The sequence below is a fragment of the Fukomys damarensis genome, unplaced genomic scaffold, assembly GCF_012274545.1.
Source record: "Fukomys damarensis isolate Sample0158 unplaced genomic scaffold, DMR_v1.0_HiC HiC_scaffold_2, whole genome shotgun sequence".
In the NCBI taxonomy this organism is placed as follows: Eukaryota; Metazoa; Chordata; class Mammalia; order Rodentia; family Bathyergidae; genus Fukomys; species Fukomys damarensis.
In genome coordinates this window covers 46,926,281-46,946,390 of record NW_022900914.1, presented here as the reverse complement: position 1 = coordinate 46,946,390, position 20,110 = coordinate 46,926,281, and the positions used below count along the sequence as shown (strand labels likewise).

The following is a 20,110-nucleotide window of genomic DNA, read 5'->3' as shown; positions in this document are numbered from 1 at the left end:
GACTTTGTGCAGTAGGTGATTTTCCATGGATTCAATTATAGCATTAATATAGAACAAATTTGATTTGAATATTCCCGTACCTTTCCTCTTGCAAATATTCATTAAACCCTTACAGTACATTAGACCTTAAAGAAAAAGAGAGAAAAACAAAGAAAAGCAAATGTTCCCTCAACCACCCAAGTAAGGAAGATAGACTTATTAACAAACTATTAATATTATATGATTCAAAGTATAAATTATTACTAGAAGACAGATGGGCACTTCTAACTACTCAGGAGAGTCAGGCAAAATGTTGTGAAGAAATTTCATCTGAGATATGCCTTAAAGGATGAATTAGGATTTGTCCCACATTCACCCCCAAAATAAGTGTTAATGTGTTTTTTATTTTTAGTACTTTATCTGGATCTATTAAGTAGGTATTTACTGCATAAAGTTCTCTAGAAGTCAGATAATGATGCCACACAAATGGACAGCACAAATAAAGAATTGAGGAATGAAATAGCATGACATACCTGGAAAATAAGCTACTTTGAGTGGCTGAAACATAATATATAGTTCACTGTCCAGAGGCAGAAAAAGTAGTATGGGGGCACAAAAGGTAATTTATATAAAGCTGAAGAATCTGGGCTTTATTTATTCTATGGGTCACTTGGAATGATCAGATCTGTTTTAAAGAGACCTCAGGGTAACAGTGTGAACAATGGAGTAGAGAGTGAAATAAAAACAACAGTCAGACAGCTATCATCAAAAGTGTAAATGTGAGAAGATGATGGTCAGAATGTGAGAAGTCATAGATTTTGGCTGGTGATTTAGCTCAGTGGCACCACACCTGCCTCACAAGCACAAGGTTCTGAGTTCCACCCCCAGGACAACACACACCCACAAAAAGTTATAGATGTGATGGAACAAAGGAGAAAGAATCTGAGAGCTGAAGTAGATTTAAGGAAGAAGTAATATGAATCAGCCTCTGACTGGATGATAGAAGAATGATGCTATTTAAGTCTAAACTGGGTAAGATCAAAGAAAACACAGAATTAAAGTTTACTCAGTGATTTCTACATTGGATGAATAGTGGTAATTGTTAAATGATACAAGAGAATACAGGGATTTTGTGAGGGAAGAGAGGTTTACATTATATGTAAGGGAGATTTCACTGGTCCTTAAAAACCACAGAAAGGAAAAAAAAAAATCTCCTAGAAAAGAAAGCATGCCACAAGAAGATGAATAAACTTTTAAGAAAATTAACAGATTTTTTTAATAAAGAGCAGCAATCAAAGGAGATTAAGAAATTTTCATAGAGGTAGTAGTTAATATATATATATAGGTAAACACTTGGGGATCATAGTTTTGAGTCTCAACCATAACTCTTCCATATGATCTTCAGTAAATCATACAAACTCGGAATCTGCACATTTTTAAAAAAACAAGAAAAACCTATTAACTCACAGGTAGTTTAAAAAATTAAATGAGCTAACACTGTATGCCTCCCTTAATAGTGTAACTTAAAACAGAACCTCAAATTTTGAATTTCTTTCCCTGTTTTGTTCATCCAGAGTAGGTTATGTCAGTAGCCCATTTTACTTAAAAATCATTCTTATACTCCACAATAAATTTTAACTTTAACATCATCATCTTGTCCTGTACACTAAATTCTAACTCCAAATCAATTCACCCTGGATCACCTTTACCCTAGTTTTTTCTTTTTGACATAACATCTTTCATTTTCTAAACATATTGTTTAATGATGATGATGATGATTTCTCTGTACCAATGATCAAACTCAGGACCCAGCACTTGCAAGGCCGGTGCTGTGCCACTGAATTAAATCCCCAGCCAATGCACTATCATGGGCACATTGGAGCCACTCAACAAATGAACTGGCCTTTAAATGGCTATGTGGCCCAGGATGGCCTTGAATTCCTGAACCTCCTGCCTTAGCCCCCCCACCTCATTCTGGGATTATAGACACTGCACTACCACGCCCAGCGTATCTCTTTTAAATTAGTTTCGGGTAAGATTTCTGAAGTTTCCCTTTATAGTCAAATTATCCTTTTGCTTCCTATCTGTATTCCATCTTTTTTATTTGTGCTTATAATCAAAATTGTCTTTAATATTTTCTATCACTGTTCAATATGACATAGCTAATCTCAAAAAGATATCATGCCTTACTTTTCTTGGTCAATAAAAGGTCCCTCTTTCTACACTTGCAATTGAAGAAGTATGTGCTTAAAGCATTTATATACTCATTACTTTCATAACTTTTATTATATTAGAAACATTTCCAAAATTTAATGTTAAACTTAAAAAGTTTCCCAGACACCTGCATCTCATTTTCAATGCCACATGACTAGATGAATAAAAATATCTCCAATAGATATTCTCTGAAAGCTGAAATTTGGCTACTGCAATCTAAGTTCATGGTTTTTTCCTATCCCTGCCTCAAACCTCCAGTGTCTGAAGTTTTTTAATAACTTATTACCACTTCTGAGAAAAACCATCCAGCCAGAAACCTTGAAATTTAAAAATTTTTTGATTTTTATCTTTTCTAGCCACTAAATTCTATGAAATGAATCCCAGTTATGTTTTCTCAGTAGGATTTTTCAATTTATTTATCCATCCTATATGGGACTCTCAAATAACTATAAATAATTCTTTATTCTTGATGGCTATTTTACCCAGGGTCTGTACCAGTTTTAACAATTTTACAGTAAGAATGTAGTATACCTTAGCCAAGCTTAGGTAATAGCTGAGGAAGTAAACCATGATGGTCCCCTCCTTGGAATTTCATAAAATGCTATTTATGGATTAGTTTTTAAAAGGAAAAAAACAAAAAGCAGACATAGCACATATCTCAAGTTTTATCTGACCCAAAGTATCTTACAAAAATCAGTTTTTCACACAACACACTTTGGTAAATGCTATTAGTAAAGTGAAAAATACAAAACTCCCCACTGTGGCCCCCATACATCTTTATAAAATGATTATTCAATGTTATTATCATTTATATGCCATTGCCCCTTTTGTTTCTATAAATTATTTATTTGCATATCTAAATGAAAATCTTAGTCAAAATTACTGCCTTCTAGAAGTCATCCATAATACCCAACTAATTTCTAATACTCTAGGTAACTAAACATTATTGGGGAAAGGAGACATTTTATACAATCCAATTTTACAGTTACTTGATTAGTGGTTTTAGTACCTCAACATGCTATCCCAAACAGAAATCCAAAACACTATCTGCCATCCAAAACAGCACATACAAAACAAAACTTAACTTTCTGAATATATCTTATGTTTATTGTATTTTAGATTTCCTGCCTTGTCTTCACTATCAAGATGTTTATTCTTAACTTCATTCAAGAGGGCATATTCTGGCAGCAACTTTTCTCTCTACCTTTCTAATTCTAAATGGACTGAGAGAAAAAACAAAACAAAAAACCTTGAGTCAGGGATTTATTTAGCTCAGTGGCACCGTGCCTGCCTTGCAAGCACAAGGTCTTGAGTTTAATCCCTGATAGAAAGAAGGAAAGAAAGAAAAATAGGAAGAAGGGAGGGAGGAAGGGAGAGAAGAAAAGGCAGAGGGAGGGAGAGGGGAGGAGGGAAGGGGGAGACAGAGAGAAGGAAGGAAAAGGAAAAAGAAAGACTCAGTTTATACAATCTATACAAAATTCATTTAACTGTATATAAAATTCAAAATATACAGTTAAGAAACAACTTTTAGCACACACACAGTAACATATATTCTGTTCACTACTTACTCTTGGGCTCTCAGTTTACTTTCAAAATCAGTGGACAAGACAAGAAATTACCATACCATTCTTTGTTTTGTCTTATGGGTTTACTGAGAATAGATGGAGGGAAGTATTATAAAACTGAACATAAGAAAAATAGCTATTAACTATGGAACTACAACAGGTATTTTATGCACATTCTCTCAGAGTCCTTATATAGTATTTATTCCAGAGCAATTCTGTAATTACATAGTATTAAATATTAACTACTTGTTAATACAATTTAAAAATGCAATTTGAGTCTCTCTCATTAAAGTACAATTATGTCTGTCTTCCTAGCACCATCTTGCAAGAACTTTTAAGTAAATTGACAAATATATTCATTTTGGAGGAATACTAAAAGATAACTTACCAGTAGAAGTTGAAGTAACAGTTTCAACAGTTTTTGAAGCATCTGTATCTTTTCTGTTTAAAAGAAGAATACTGGTGGTATCAACCTAGAAATTCTAGGCTCTATAGAGATTCTAAAAATACAGTGTTTAAATATGTTAAGTTTAAAAATTCAATTGGAATGATGTCCAATTTGAAATTATAGTTATGATTTAAAATGTAGCTTTTTGGATTTTGCTTTTATTTTATATTACTGAGACTAAATCTAGAGTCTTCCACTAAGTTACACTTTGAGCCACTCTTTAAAATTTTCATTTTTTAACTTTGGAGATAGGGTCTGAGTTGCTGGATTGTCCTCAAACTTGTAACCCTTCTGCCTTAGCCTCCCAAGTAGCTGAGGATGTGAGTATGCAACTATTATACTCCCTTCCCAAAGCAGTTCAAATTAAAATTTCTCAATTCATATGCACATTCTTATATATGAAATCACAGAATCACATACTTTAAAGCAGTTGTAGATAATTTCTTCGAATCTGAAGTCTTCTTTTTCATTTCTTTGTTCTATGAAAAAAAAAATATTTAACAAGTTTTAGCTTTCTCCCAATCATAAAAAGTTAGAAAATAAAAGCATAATCAATAAAATAAACATTTAAAATCTTCCCACTCTGAAGTGTAAATGTTTATAACTATAAATAAAAATATGTTCAATTTGTAATCATATAGAACAATTTTATATCCTACCTTTTACCATTCCTTTTATTTTCCTATCATTAATTTTCAAAACATGATTTCTTGTAGCACTGTGACATTTCAGACTGCTATCATACTGATCCAATCTATCAGGTAAAAATTATTTTGCTTTGATTACTGCAGTATCATCAGAAGCTCTCGTTACTTCTGTCCTTGCCTTTTATCTACTCACATTCTACTAACAAAATAGTCAGACTGAACCTACCACTCCTATACAGAAAACTTTTCATCATACTACAGAAAAAGCCAGTACATGGGTCTCTGCCTTTTCTGTGTGGTATACATTCCAGACCTCCAGTGGATGAATGAAATTACACATCATATCAAACCCTATATGTAATGTAACTTTTTCTACACCTATAAACCTGTACTAATTTATAAATCAAGCACAGTAACAGATTAATAAAACAAAAATTTTAACAATATAATAAAATTAAAGAATATGGTATCTCAAAATATCTTACTGCACTTTTACTTTTTCACTTAAAACACTTCGCAGCTTTTCTTTGGCATGTACAAAGTGCCAACTTTACCACTTTTGCTCTCTGGGGCTATAATTAAGAAAAATAAGTGTCACTTGAACACAAGCTCTATGATGCATCAAGAGTCACTCAATGACACACAAACACTCAATGACACACAACTTAAAACTCATATTTATGTCTAGAATTTTCTATTTAATATCTCTGGACCACAACAGACCATGGGAATCTGAAACTGCAGAAGGTGAAACCAAAAATGAGAAGTTACACTGGCCAAAAAATGTGCAACCTTATGTTTCACCTGTTTGCCCTTAAGCCACCAAATATCTTGCTACACTCCAAATCTGCAGCCCCAGATATCCTTCATACTCTTCAAATAAGTTATACAGGTATGGAATTCAGTGTTTTAGAGCTGCTATTCTTTCTATCTGAAATGCTCTCGACCTAGGACATGGCTTGATCTCTCACCTTGTTCAGGCATTTGGTCAAATGTCACCTATTTATTCACTGAGCTATTTCCCAACTACCTTATTAAAAGTGTATGGCTACTGGTTGCCCAGTAAGAGCATGTCTATGACCCTTTCTTGGTATTTTTCATCGGAGCACTGGCTGCCAATGGACAGACTATACTTTTACCTTTTTTTTGCAGTCTTTTCTCTCTACCTTTTTAAAGTACAATTCTGCAAGACCAGGAACTTTATTTAGTATTCTATCCCAGTGTCCAAAAATTATGCGTAGAACTTAGTGAACTTTCAGTAAATACTTGTTAAATTGATGTGAATTTCATAATTTTCTCATGTAATTTTATATCATCTATTCTTTTTGGGCATTTTGCCATTTCCCTTTACTGTTTGACATTTTATATCCAATGTCTCCTTCACTCAATGACTTAGAAGATATTCAACCACCTATTTTTATTCTAATAGCTACTTTCAATTTAAATTAACAATTTAAATCACTAATTTCCTCTGTAGAAGTTAAAATAATTAGCCCTTGCCTACATTCCAATTTTTTTTTTTTTGTAGGGGTGTACCAGAGACTTGAACTTCCAAGATAGGCAAGCAGAACCACTGAGCTAAATCCCTAGCCCTACATTCCAATTTTTGATGATCTATTTTAGACTAAAAATATCTTTTTTTGGTAATTCTAATCAATTTTTTTTGCACTTTATGCTATTTTGTAAATATATTATTTGGATTTTACTGAAGTTTAAAATGGTTTCAGTGCTCACTGCAAAACATTTTGCATCATTAATTCTCCATTTTACATTAATGATTCAGAAGATATGTAAATGAAATAAGTTTCTCACCACACATCTGAAAATATTTATACTTCATTAAAACAGATGCACTGAATTATAATGAGTCAGAATCATTTCCAACATAACTCTGACACTGGCTACCTAAAAGTAGACTATCTGTTTGCATAATTACACTGTTTCTGCCTAGCTCCTATACTCTGTTCCTACACAACTATGAAGCATAAAATCTTACAGTTTTTAAGTGATATCCTTTTTCTGGAATTCTAGTTCATACAGACTGGGTTTCTTACATGTACCCACCATGCCCACCATGCCTTTCCTTTCATTAGTTTCAGCTTAGCTTTCTCTAACAGACTGTAAGGTTATGTAAAACCGTATCTGTCTTGCTCACTACTGCATCTTCTGCAGATACTTCAAGGCCAGACACATAACAGGTGCTTAAGAAATAGCTCTTTGAATTAAAATAAACTCACATCAGAATTGTGATCACATTTTTCATCTTATTAACTTACTAGATTTTCCATAATCTTCAAATGTTCACCCCCCCCAACATTATTAAGATCAACTACACAAAGAAAAACTTACGGGAACTCTTAAGTAATTCTATAGATATTATCTATAAACATTTCAATTAAAGCATAGAAATGGTAAAGACTGAACTTATAAATAGTGACACTTCTAAGGAAACAAAAAGCCCAAAAGACTATAGTATCTATGATTTTGTTTAACATGAAGTTCAAAACAGGCAAAATTCATTCTGGCTTTAGAAATTAAGTTAGGGATTACAAGTGGTAGAAGGATGGGTTTAAGGATCAAGGAGAAGCAGGTAAAGGAACTCCAGGATATTGTCAATGTAGTAGTTTCAAAGATAGTTGCTAATTTTGTGTTAAAGTATATTCTACCGAGAGATAGAAAGGAGTAAAAAGAATTAAGATGTGCTATGTATATATACCAACGCCCCACAACAAATATAATTGCTATGCACTGCAAACATGTACTCATTGAAAATTTTTAAATTGAGACCAATGAAGCATCCAAAATAAGTATATTTTCCTAGTGTTGTCCCTTAATACTATTGGTAGCACTATATACATGAGTGTGTCTTAAGTTTCTAATTTCAATGTGTCTGAATTTATCCACATATGATCCTGGGCTAACATGTCATATACATTTTTCTGCAGGTATACCATATTTTTAAAAAGTTAAAATAACAATAAAATATCTAGGATCTAAATTTTTACCTGGACTTTTTTCTTTCCTGGAACAGATACTTTCACGCTTTTTCCTTTTATTAGAAGAGGCATCGTATCAATGTTCTTGATGACTGCAGTAATTGCTTTAAATTCCATTTCCAAGTAAGCCTAAAATAAAATTTAATTTTTTAATACAAAAATTTACCTTGTAAAGCCCCAACATTTTAAAATGGACCTAATCCCTTCTTATGAAACATGAAACTGAATTTACAAGAAAACCTGGCTGCTTTTGCCTCTTTTTGTTTTGATAAAGTATAATCCAATCTTAAAGATATTTCACATATGGTATTTTAAATCTTACAGAATTTAACTTTTTAGACTTTTAATGCCAGTATTAAATATAGGGATCTGTGCACAGTCTGACCTTGTAGATTTTCTATGTAATTACCAAGATAGAGAGACACAGTTCATAGCAGGTTCACAGAACAGAAGAAATAGGAAGGCAGGACTAACTGAACAATAGGTGGAAAGCTAGGATCTCTTCTAGCTTGTTCCAAGTCTAACCTCTTTAAAGCTTCTTAAAGTAAGACGACACAACTATTAAGTTCCTTGATTTAACTCTCAACTTTAGGTTCTGCTTAATATTGTGCTGCTCACTGTTGTAAACTTTATCATGAGAAGCTGGGCATGGTAGATTAAGTCTGTAATCCCAGCATTTTCGGAGACTAAGGCAGAAAGATCCTAAGTTCAAACACAGCCTGAGGAATTTAGCAAGACCTTATCTCAAAATTTCAAAATTAAAAAATGGGGAGGAGGCCTGAGGATGTAGGTAGTATACAGGTCAAGTACATTCCCCAATATGACAAAAAACAAAGAGCTTATCATGTGAAAAACGGAAACACAGCCCACACGCAAACATTAGTTACCTCACATACAAGGGAAATCATTTACTTCACTTTAACTTTACTGGTGTAAACTATGACACACCATCTATTTTTATAAATAGTTTTTGGAACACAGATGTTTGCTCATTTACATATTACCTATAGTTGCTTTTGTACTACACATATCCTAAAATATTTACTATCCTTCCCTTTACAAAAACATCTGCCAATTCCTTAGGACCTTGTTTATTTACATCCTAAGATTACATAGCTCTCCATGAACAGATATATATGTAATACAAGCAGCTAATAGATCCAACAATAGTTTACAAAATTACAACTTTGCACAAATTTTTAGAACAGACTCAATAACTCACCTCCTTTCTATAAGGAACAATCAGGACATCAGCAACTTTTCCAAATGGCTGAAATACTTTTCTAATATCTTCTTCAGTACAGCCGTCTTCTGGTAATTCAGATACAAGAAGAACTGAGCCGTAACGTAAAGACTGCTCTTTCCGAAGCTATTATTGGAGCAAAAGAAATATTAAAAATAAACTAAACAAGCTAAAAAGTATAGTAACAAAAATTTCCTATATAATTTCTATTATTATTTTCCTTTTAATAAATTTTTTCAAAACACTTAACAAAATTCACCATCAAAATTTTACCCCACCCCCACCCCCAAACTGAGAATCGAACTCAGGATCTTATGCTTACAAGGCAGGCATGGCATGACTCTGCTAAATCCCCAGAGCTTAAAAACTTTTAATGCTAAAGATAAATATGATTCAAATTTTTAAACCAAACATTGCTAATGAGTTTATAGGTATTCTTCTCTTTTAAAACCATCTTGTAACACAAAGACCCACGGAATGATCCAAGGCATTTCAAAGATTATCTTTATAGCCTATCATGAAGGAAAGCTGAAATTACAATTTTCTTCATTCCTGTGTCCTGATATTTAAAAACAATGGCACTCTGTTTCAGGCTGCCATGAAATGAATATTCATCTTCCACCATGTCCTATATCACAATTTTGTCTCCGAGCAAGCTGAACATACACAGAATCCTCTACAATCCTTAGTCAAAATGAACTTCTTTGAAGGTGTCCAGTATTTTATCTGAGAAGGGGAAATGATTTATACATAGGCTTTCTTCACTTATAAAGGTAGTCTCTAACAGTTATAGTTGATACTACAAAATCTTAGCAACCCAGCAGAAAAAAACCCACCAATACTGCTAGCAAAAGCTTTTATGGTAATCCTTACAGTCTACTTTGGGTCATGTCACCATCACTGAATAAATAACCACATAAGCGGGGGGGATAGTCTTATAGGTGAGGCAAAGGCAAAAGCTAATGTTTTGCATTTGGATATCCTTCTAAATACTTCATGAATTTTTTGCATAAACATATATAAAAATTATGTTTCAGTATTACTTAGGAAGCTCTTTGCGAGGAACAACAGTCAGTCTGGAAGGTAAGGGTTATTAACTCATTTTAAATCAACCTAACCAATAGCCCTGGTGTGGAAGGAAGTAGTAAGAGTCATTTACTTAAAGACACAGGATAACTTTAAAGGTATCTCAAATTACTAGGGAAAATCAAACAAGCAACTTTTAAAAATGTCAATAATATTAGCAAATCTTTGAAATAAAACATTTCTTCAAAACTTCTTTAATATTAAATGGAAAATAGATCACATGCAGAATGGCAGCTAAAAAGCAAAATGGTCTTTCATAATTGTATTTTGAATTTGTGTATCTGTAATATCAACTTAAAATTAATCTTGTCCATAAACCAATCATTAATGTATAAAAAGTTAAAAAGTATGGGTATATTTGAAAATATTCATATAATGAATATAATCTGAATAAACTATAACAACAAATGTACTACTTATGTTACAAATTAAACTGGAAAAAAATGGGGGGAAAAGTTTCACTGTTATCATCTAGAAGTCTTGAAACAAAATTAAAAGAACTTTAGCTTGTACTCCCAGCTACTAAAAAGACTAGGGCAGGAGGACCACGATTTTAAAGCCAGTGGGGAAACGTAGCAAGACATTATGTCAAATAAGGGCTGGTGACATCACAGCTCAGTGTGACACAACACAACTGAATTCAATCCTCAGAACCACATATACACAATCCCCCCCAAATTCATACTTTGTTATCAGACTAACTCAAACTTTTTGCCTCTTCAAAATATTGCTTATATTCGACATTTCTTCCCAGTGTTCAAAATTCTGTAATTACACTATTATAATTTATCTTTTCAAATATAACCTCTTTGAGGAAAGGAATAGTAGCTGGAAGTCTTCAATATATTTAGATGAGCTTGAAAGCAATTTACACCTAAATACTTGAAGATTTTTCAATATTACAATACACTGAACAATAATGAGGCATAATAGGGAAATATAGGTATCCCTATAGATAGGCTTAGAGTTGCAGTAAGTTAACAGAAATTTAATAAAATATACAGTAATAGTATCTCAGTACTATACTCAGCAAAATTACAGTAAAAATAAACCAATAAATCAGTATCAAGAAAAAAGAAAAAGATTCATCTACATTACTACAGAATGACATCGGATTGTAGCTCAGAAAGTATTAAAACAGACAATTACCAAATCTCAGTAGAGACCCATTTTTTTTTTTTGCTACTGGGGATCAAACTCTGATCCTTGCACTTGGGAGGCAGGCAGTGGAACCACTGAGCTATATCCCCAGCCCAAAGACCCATTTTTGTAATCTACTAATTATAAAAGCTCATAATGCTGTGGACTACTTCCATAATGCTGTGGATTAACTTCCCCAAAGCTCATCACAATGAGCTGCTTGAGAAGCTAGCTAAAAACTTTACTAAAATATCACAGTGATATCTCTGGCATACCTAAACTTTCAAGATTTTGTATTATGACATTTTTATTATATTCATAATAGAAACCCATAAAAAAAAACTCATCAAAATAATTTAACAATCCAAGTTCAAATTTGGAATATCAGAAATGTGGAATAATCAGACAACATTGTTTTTAATTCATCATATTAAGTGGTTCCAACGCCTTGCCTTGCAAACACAAAGACATAAGTTTGAGCCCCAGTACCAAAAACAACAAAGATTTCATGTACAACTGCACTAATAAAAGAATTACTGACCTTACGCTGGAGAGAAACAGCTTTATCAGACACCTGTTTACTTTCTGGTAAACTGTCATCTTCAAGATTCTTTGATTTACGTGTAGAATGTCCTCCTAAATTTGTGTCACTCTTTGTAGAGGTTGTAGATTTAACTGATGGCTTTGTTCCACTGACAACTTTAGGCTTTTGTGCTGGTGAGTGTCCCTTATCAACTGCTTCAAGATGCTTCTGTTTATTAAATTCTGCCCCATGTCCAGATCGTTGTACTACATCTTCTAATGCTTTTTTTCTATCTAGTAAAAAAAGATATAAATACAACTTCAGTTGAAAAGAACTTTTAAGAAATATTTAATGACATTATGATAAAAATTAATATTTATCACAGTCATTTTCAGTCAATAGGAAGCAAATATACCTAAAAATTCTTATTATCTGTTCAGTCAAAAGGCGTTTACATAAAATCCTTTATTAAATGATCTTCTATCAGCAGTCAATTCTTTGGTTGCAGAACCCCCTTATAATGAGGATCCCAAGGAGTTTGTGTTATATTTGAGATCTAACATATTAAAAGTTAAAATGGAATTTTAAAACTATTAGCTCATTTATTAAAATCCTACGTTAAATAACATTTTTACAAAAAATGATTTTAATTTCCAGAATAAAACTTAGGGAGATGACTAGTATCTTCCATTTTTCTAAACACCTTAATGCTGGGCTTAAAAGAAGATGCCAAATTTCTATCTCATTCTATATTCAACATGCTGGATACATTATTTTGGTTAAAAGTATAAAGAAAATCCTCACACACATGCAACTGGGAAAAAAAAAACCAGATCTCACAGAACTCTCAAAAGATCCTGGTGGGCCCCTTGGGGATCTTGGACCACACAAAGAACAGCTGCCTCATATGTATTTACAAATATTTCCATTTATATTCAATCATTTACAATATAGTATAAGGTTTGTTCAAAGTACTTATTAGCACCAACAAAAATCTTTCATTGTATAGCTTAAATATATACAAACTACTTCTGTAAATCATTAAATCAGTCTTAAGAGACAAGTGAAAAATATGAATACTTTTTAAAATTTTTAAATATATTAATGAAAGTTTCTAATTATTAAGGTCAATTACATTTTTATAACCTTGGTTTTTAAACAATGTTGATGGACAAAACACTCTCTCATATTTGTTTCAGATTTCATATACCAACTTTAAAATTTGATAAAATAGAACATTTCGTTCTTAAAATCCAAACGAAAGGAAATGAAGGAATTTAAATATGTAGAATATTGTTTAATGGCCATCAGTGTACCTGATGATCTCACTGATCTCCTTGATGTCCTCTCAGGGCTGACCGATCGATAACATCTTGGACTACCTCTAAATGGATTTCTAATTCGATATGGTGAACGGGATCTGGATCTGGATCTGAATCTAGAAATGAAACGATGACAAATCCTTGGACTTCGACTTCTTGGTCTATATGTGTAACGTATTGGGCTTCGTGATCGATGGAACCTGTGACGTGAGCTTGATCTCCTAGAATGCCTAGGACTGGGAGAATGAGAACGTCTTCTTGGAGTTTCATTTTCTTTTCTATTGCCCTCATTTCTACAAAATAGTAAAAAAGAAACAAGCAGGATGCAACAATTCAGTGTAAATTTAAAGTACACTAAAAGACAAAAGTACCTTCTTAAAAACCAATACCAATTTCAGTAACAAGTATTTACTTAAACAACAAAACCTATTTGTTATGATGTAATTCAACTTTAGAAGTATGGAGGAAATAATCAGAACACATGGTGAGACCTTTAATTGCTTGAACTCCTTTCTAGTTTACAAAAGAGTACTGTCATCAATTCTCAGGCTTTTCCCTGAACCAATTATATTTTACAAGTATTAAGTAAAAAATTGAGGAGATGCTTTGCATGTAAGTTGGAATAGGAACATTCATAGAAGTTTCTGCATTTGCCCAGTGTTCAAAAGTAAAAACAGTGAGAGCAGGACACAATTCAATGTAACTTTTAAAAACTTAACTGTTTATACTTAAAAGAAAATAATCAACTGTTTTTTGTGTGTGTGCCAGGGACTGAACTGGGTCCTTGTGCTTGCAAGGCAGGTGGCAGCACCACTGAGCTAAATCCCTGGCCTAATAATCAACTTTTTTTTTGGTATTAGAGATCAAACTTAGGACCTTGCACTTGAGAGGTAAGCATGGTAATCAACTTTTAATAATAATAATACTATTAAAAAATATTACCTTCTTGATGGGAGGATCTCTGGATTCCAATCAGGATATCTATGTTGAAGATAAACAATATTAATAAACAGTTAAAATAAAGCTATAAGGCTCAAGTATCTTTACCTGTAAGTATCAGGACTATTCAAAACCCTGGTTTACATAGTGTTTTAGTAATGCAGTAAAATATGAAAATTTTCTTGCAGGTAAATTACACTATGAGTTCAAGGCCAGCCTGGAACACATGAGGATACTATCTCCAACAACAACAACAAAACAAAGGATAGGAGGGATGGAGGGAATAGCATTAGTAGTAAAATAAAAGTCAGAAAAGAAATGAAAGCAGCAAATTCTTTCACCTAGCAGAAAATTAAAATCGTTAGTAAAGTGGTTTTTCTTGTTGCTATTTCCATCAAATTACATTAATGAGTTGACAGTAATTTTCAACTCCCATTTATCTTACCGGTCACTATTATAAAGCTAAAAATAAATACTTAGCTTTCTCAATCTCCTTAGAAGACAGCCACTGATAGATTTTAAGCAATGAAACATAGGTGCAAGATGACTGGCACCATTCTGAAAATACTGCCCTGTTCTTTCTGCTTTGGGAGTATATATGTTGCCTAAAGAATATTCTAACTACAAGGTGACAAAAGAAACTATGAAGAGAAAAAAGTTATATCCAACGTATACATCACTCACTGTCGACAATTTCCAATACATGCATAATTCTGATTTATGTACTTACAAACTTTTGAAAATGTTCATTATTTGGGACCTTCCAGGAAGAAAAATTTCTAGTCTTAGCATATAGACCAGAACTCTTCAGTTTATGGCTCACAAGAGTTGCAGGACTATTAAGGAGTTGGTAATAATGTTTTTAATCTTCACTAGGTTGCCTACTAACATACATGCTCGTCTTCATAGGCCATGGCAAAAAGATAAAGCACATATACTATTCTTCAATTACTGTTGGGACCACCGAAAATATTGCATTAGTCAAAATTATGTTTTAGAAGTAGTACAATGCTGGTCACATAATATAATGGTTAAGAGAAAAGACCTAGTAACTAGTATTATCTGGGTTCAAATATGAAGCAAAGAAAAAAACAACAAAAAATAAGGAGTAAAAACAAAGAAAAGCTGGAAAAGCAACATCATGGGGGGAGTATCAAAAGTTCAGATCCAACCTGGGCAACTTAGTAAAATCTTCTGTCGCCCCCACTGAAAAAAAAAGTATTTGTGTTCTAATGATGAATGTCATTATAATGAATACCTTAAATGTACCAATAAAATTTGGAAAATTAAAAATAAAAGACGTATTTGTGGGCACAGTGACTCTAATCCAAATTCTGGGAGGCTGGGGCAAGAGGATCACCATGAGTTTAAGACTAGCCTGGACTTCACCCCTCCAAGACCTGAGCAGAGGCATAGTGAGAGGCACAGCTGTACAGGCACCTGCATGAAGGCCACTTCCTACCCCATGTAACTCTGGCCTCCTAGCTAGGCTGGTGCCTGGATTCATACCACAGAGAGGCCCAGGGGTTCATAAAGGCAAATGTTCTGAGCTCTAGCCTTGATTTTTATTTAATTCACACAGTTAAGGTGATAGATTAATAACTACCACAAATTGTCATTTTCTAAACTGTGCTTGATGCTATTGTGTTGCTGATTGTATCACTTGGGCTAAGGTGTGTGATTGATTTAATCAGTTGTCCTTCATGGTATAATGAAAATAAAATTGCAAGAGTCATTACAAACCGGGCGTGGTGACACACGCCTGTAATCCCAGCACTCGGGAGGCTGAGGCAGGAGGATTGCTGTGAGTTTGAGACCAGCCTGGGCTACATAGTGAGTTCTAGGACTCAACTACATAGTGAGACCCTGTCTCAAAAAACCACAAAAAAACCAAAAAAAAAAAAAGAGTCATTACAGACTCAAAACCTGAAGACAAGCTACCAGGAAGACCAAAGTAGTAACCCAGGAATTTAACCAAGGACAGTACCAAAAATAGAAATGAGAAGACATTCAAGCAAGGCACAAGCACAAACAGGGGCTTCCTGTTCATCAAAGGCAAATTCTGAAGGAAATGAAGTGGAAAAGTCTGATAATCAACTACCTGGACATCCTGAACTGATAGTACAGGAAGTAACAAAACAGATGAATGAGGCTCTAGAAAAATTCAAAACAGAAATAATTTCCCAGATAACTATAGAGATGGTAAGCAGAATGAAAGACATGATTGGAGACTCTAAAACAAAAATGGATTAAAAAAAAAAATAGATGAGTTCAGGACCATGATAGAAACCATGAATGCCCAACATAGGAAAGAAATGGAAACCATAAAACAGATTCAAACAGATATGCAAGAGATTAAAAACTCAAATGAAAGTATACATAACAGATGGAAGCCAATCTGAAAACAGGATATCAGATATAGAAGACAGGATGGTGGTCAGTGACCATGAAAAGAGGGATCTCTTAAAAAAAGTAAGGGAACATGAGAAATCAATCCAACAGCTCCTAGATGACACAAAGAAGAATAATATAAGACTGATAGGAGTCCATGAAAAAGCAGGAGAAAGTACAAGGGACATAAAAAACAAATTGTTCACAGAATTAATGACAGAAAATTTCCCAAACACAGCAAAAGAATTTGACATACATACAAGGGAGGCTTATAGGACTCCAACTAGCCATGATCACAAAAGTCTAAACCTAGACATGTAATAATCTAGATCCTAGAAACTCAACAGAACAAAATACAAGCGGTTAGAGAAAATAAACAAATCACATGCAAAGGAATGCCCATTAGAATCACAGCAGACTTCTCAACCCAAACCCTCAAGTCAAGGACAGCCTGGAGTGAAGTATTTCAAGCCCTAAAAGAAAACAACCTCCAACCTACACTATGGATCCTGAAAAACTATCTTTCAAAACTGATGGGGAAATAAGATACTTCCATGACAAAGAACACCTGAGAAACTTTATGACTATCAAACCAGCATGCCAAACAATTCTAAACATCCTAGAAAAAGAAAATGAAGATCACAACTCTATGAGGCCCAACAGAGCAAATCCAGCAGGCAAGGCAAGAAGTGAAAGGCGGGCCAGGGATTTAGCTCAGTGATTCGGTGACCTGCCTTGCAAGTGCAAGGACCAGAGTTCAATCCCCAGTACCAAAAAAAACAAAAAACCAATAAAACAAACAAAAAAAAAGAAGTGAAAGGGGGGATTAAAAAGAGCCAACAACAGGAACATAACATGATGATGATAAGTCAATACATATCAGTTATAACCGTCAATGATAATGGCCTCAATTCACCAATCAAAAGAAAAAGGCCAGCAGAATGGATCAAGAAGCAAAATCCAACAATATGCTGTATACAAGAAACGCACCTAGTTCAAAAAGAAACTCAAAGACTGAAAGTAAAAGCACTAGAAACAGTTCTCCATGTAACAGGAACCCAGAAAAAAGCAGGGTAGCTATCTTATTTGCACACAAAGTAAATTTCAAACCAAAACTAATTAAGGAGAGACAAAGAGGGTCACTACATCCTTATAAAGGGAACAATCCAAGAGGAAGAGATGCCAATCATAAATATATATGCATCAAATATTAATGCCCCCAACTATACAAAACAAATATTAAGGGATGTGAAAAACCAACTAAGCCCTAATACAAGTGTAGTGAGGGACCTCAATACCCCAATGTCACAAATAGACAGATCATCTACACATAAAAAAAAAAAAAATCAACAATGAACTACTAGAACTGAACCAAGCTTTTGAACAAATGGACAAATCAAAGAGTTGGTTGTTTAAAAGAATAAATAAAATAGATAAAACCTTAGCCAACCTTATCAAAAAAAGGAACGGCTCATATCCATGCAATTAGGAATGAAAAAGGTAAAGTCACAACAGATCTGGATGAAATCCAGAAGATTATCAATACCTACTTTGAGAATCTGTACTCTAATAAAATGGAAAATACAGAAAAAATGGACAGATTTCTAGATAAATATGAGTTACCAAAGTGGAACGAAGATTATAATCAGTGAAATTGAAAACATAATTAAAAATTTACCAAGAAAGAAAAGCCCAGGTCCTGATGGCTTTACTGCTGAATTATACAAAACATTTAGAGAACCACAGCCACTACTTCTGAAACTTTTCATTGCAACTGAAAAAGAAGCAATACTTCCAAATTCACTCTTAGAAGCAAATGTTACTTTGACTCCAAAACCAGGGAAAGACCCAACCAAGAAAGAGAACTACAGGCAAATCTCACTAATGAACGAACATAGATGCAAAAATTCTCAGTAAGATACTGGCAAACAGAATATAGAGGGTCATCAAGAATATCATACACCCTAACCAAGTTGGATTCATCCCTGGGATGCAAGTATAGTTCAACAAATGTAAATCAAAAAATGTAACATTATATTAAGAGAGTCAAAAACTAAAAACCATATGATCATCTCAATAGATGCAGAAAAAGCATTCAACGAAATTCAACACCCATTCATTATAAAAACCCTGCAGAAAATTGGAACAGATGGTCTTTATCTCAACTTGATAAAGGCTATCTATGAATAATCAACAGCCAATATCATACTAAATGGTCAAAAACTGAAAACCGTGCAGGGCGTGGTGGTGTACACCTGTAATCCCAGCACTTGTGAGGCTGAGGCAGGAAGATTGCTGTGAGTTCAAGACCAGCCTGAGCTACATAGTGAGTTCCAGGTCAGTCTCAACTACACAGTGAGACCCTGTCTCAAAAAAAAACCCGAAAACCTTCACACTAAAATGAGGAACAAGACAAGGATGTCCACTGTCACCTCTCTTGTTCAATATAGTTCTGGAAACATTAGCCACAGCAATTAGACAAGAGAAAGAAACAAAAGCAATAAAGATAGTAAACGAAGAAGTTAAACTGTCATTATGATACTCTACATAGAAGAACCAAAAATCTCTGCCAAAAGACTTCTAGACTTAATTGACAAATTCAGTATAGTAGCTGGATACAAGGTACACACTCAAAAATCAATAGCCTTCTTGTACACAAATAACAGAATCACTAAGAGAGAAATTAGAAAAATAATCCCTTTCACAACTACATTCAAAAAAATGAAATATCTAGGAATCAATCTAACAAAAGAAGCAAAAGACCACTACATGGATAACTGCAACACTCTGAAAAAAGAGATCAAAGAGGATATAAGAAAATTGAAAGACATCCCTTGTTCCTGAGCAGGAAGAACCAATATAGTGAAAATGGCCATACTTCCAAAACTGCTATACAGATTCAATGCAATCCTGATAGAAATCCCAATAGTATATTCCACTGAACTAGAGAAAACAATCCAAAAATTCATTTAGAACCAAAAGAGACCTAGAATAGCAAAAGCCATTCTAGGCAACAGAAACAGGCAGGGGGTATCACAATCTCCAACTTGAAACTGTACTACAAAGCCACTGTGATAAAAACAAAGAAACAGACCCTCGATCAGTGGAATAGATCAGAAGATGCAGATACAACTCCAGACATACTCAGCTACCTAATCTTTGACAAAAGAGCCAACCATCCCCACTGGAAGAAAGAGTCTTTAATAAATGGTGCTCGAAATACTGGATTTCAACTTGCCAAAGATTAAAACTAGACTTCTATCCTTCATCATGCACTAACCTAAAATCGAAGTGAATTAAAGATCTAAATATTAAAACAGAAACACTAAACTTGCTGGAAGACAGGTTAGGTAGAACTCTCGAAGACACTGGCATAGAAAGACTTCATGAACAAATCCTCAGTAGCACAGGAACTAGCATAAAGAATCAACAACTGGGATCTCATCTTTTTAAAAAGTTTCTCCAAGAGAAACCACCAGAGCTTAGAGACAAACTAAAATGTGGGGAAAAATTTTACCAGCTGTTGGTCATACAAAGGTCTACAAAAAAAAAAAAAAAAAAAATCAGACCCTCAAATTTATAAACCCAATTTAAAAATGGACATCTGTAAGATCAGA

General features: G+C 33.8%; 1 protein-coding gene across 4 annotated transcripts in view; it reads right to left on the bottom strand.

Annotated features, from left to right (window-relative positions):
- Znf638 (zinc finger protein 638) overlaps window positions 1–20,110 on the bottom strand; it is a 131,512-nt gene that overhangs the window by 34,627 nt on the left and 76,775 nt on the right. For all 4 annotated transcript variants that reach the window (XM_010609630.3, XM_010609632.3, XM_010609631.3 and 1 more), the window contains exons 4-10: window positions 14,106–14,144; window positions 13,158–13,456; window positions 11,860–12,134; window positions 9,072–9,218; window positions 7,859–7,978; window positions 4,627–4,685; window positions 4,147–4,199 (exon numbers count right to left, since the gene is read on the bottom strand). In XM_010609630.3, the coding sequence (XP_010607932.1) occupies window positions 4,147–4,199; window positions 4,627–4,685; window positions 7,859–7,978; window positions 9,072–9,218; window positions 11,860–12,134; window positions 13,158–13,456; window positions 14,106–14,144 (992 nt within the window). The remainder of the gene's footprint in view (window positions 1–4,146; window positions 4,200–4,626; window positions 4,686–7,858; window positions 7,979–9,071; window positions 9,219–11,859; window positions 12,135–13,157; window positions 13,457–14,105; window positions 14,145–20,110) is intronic.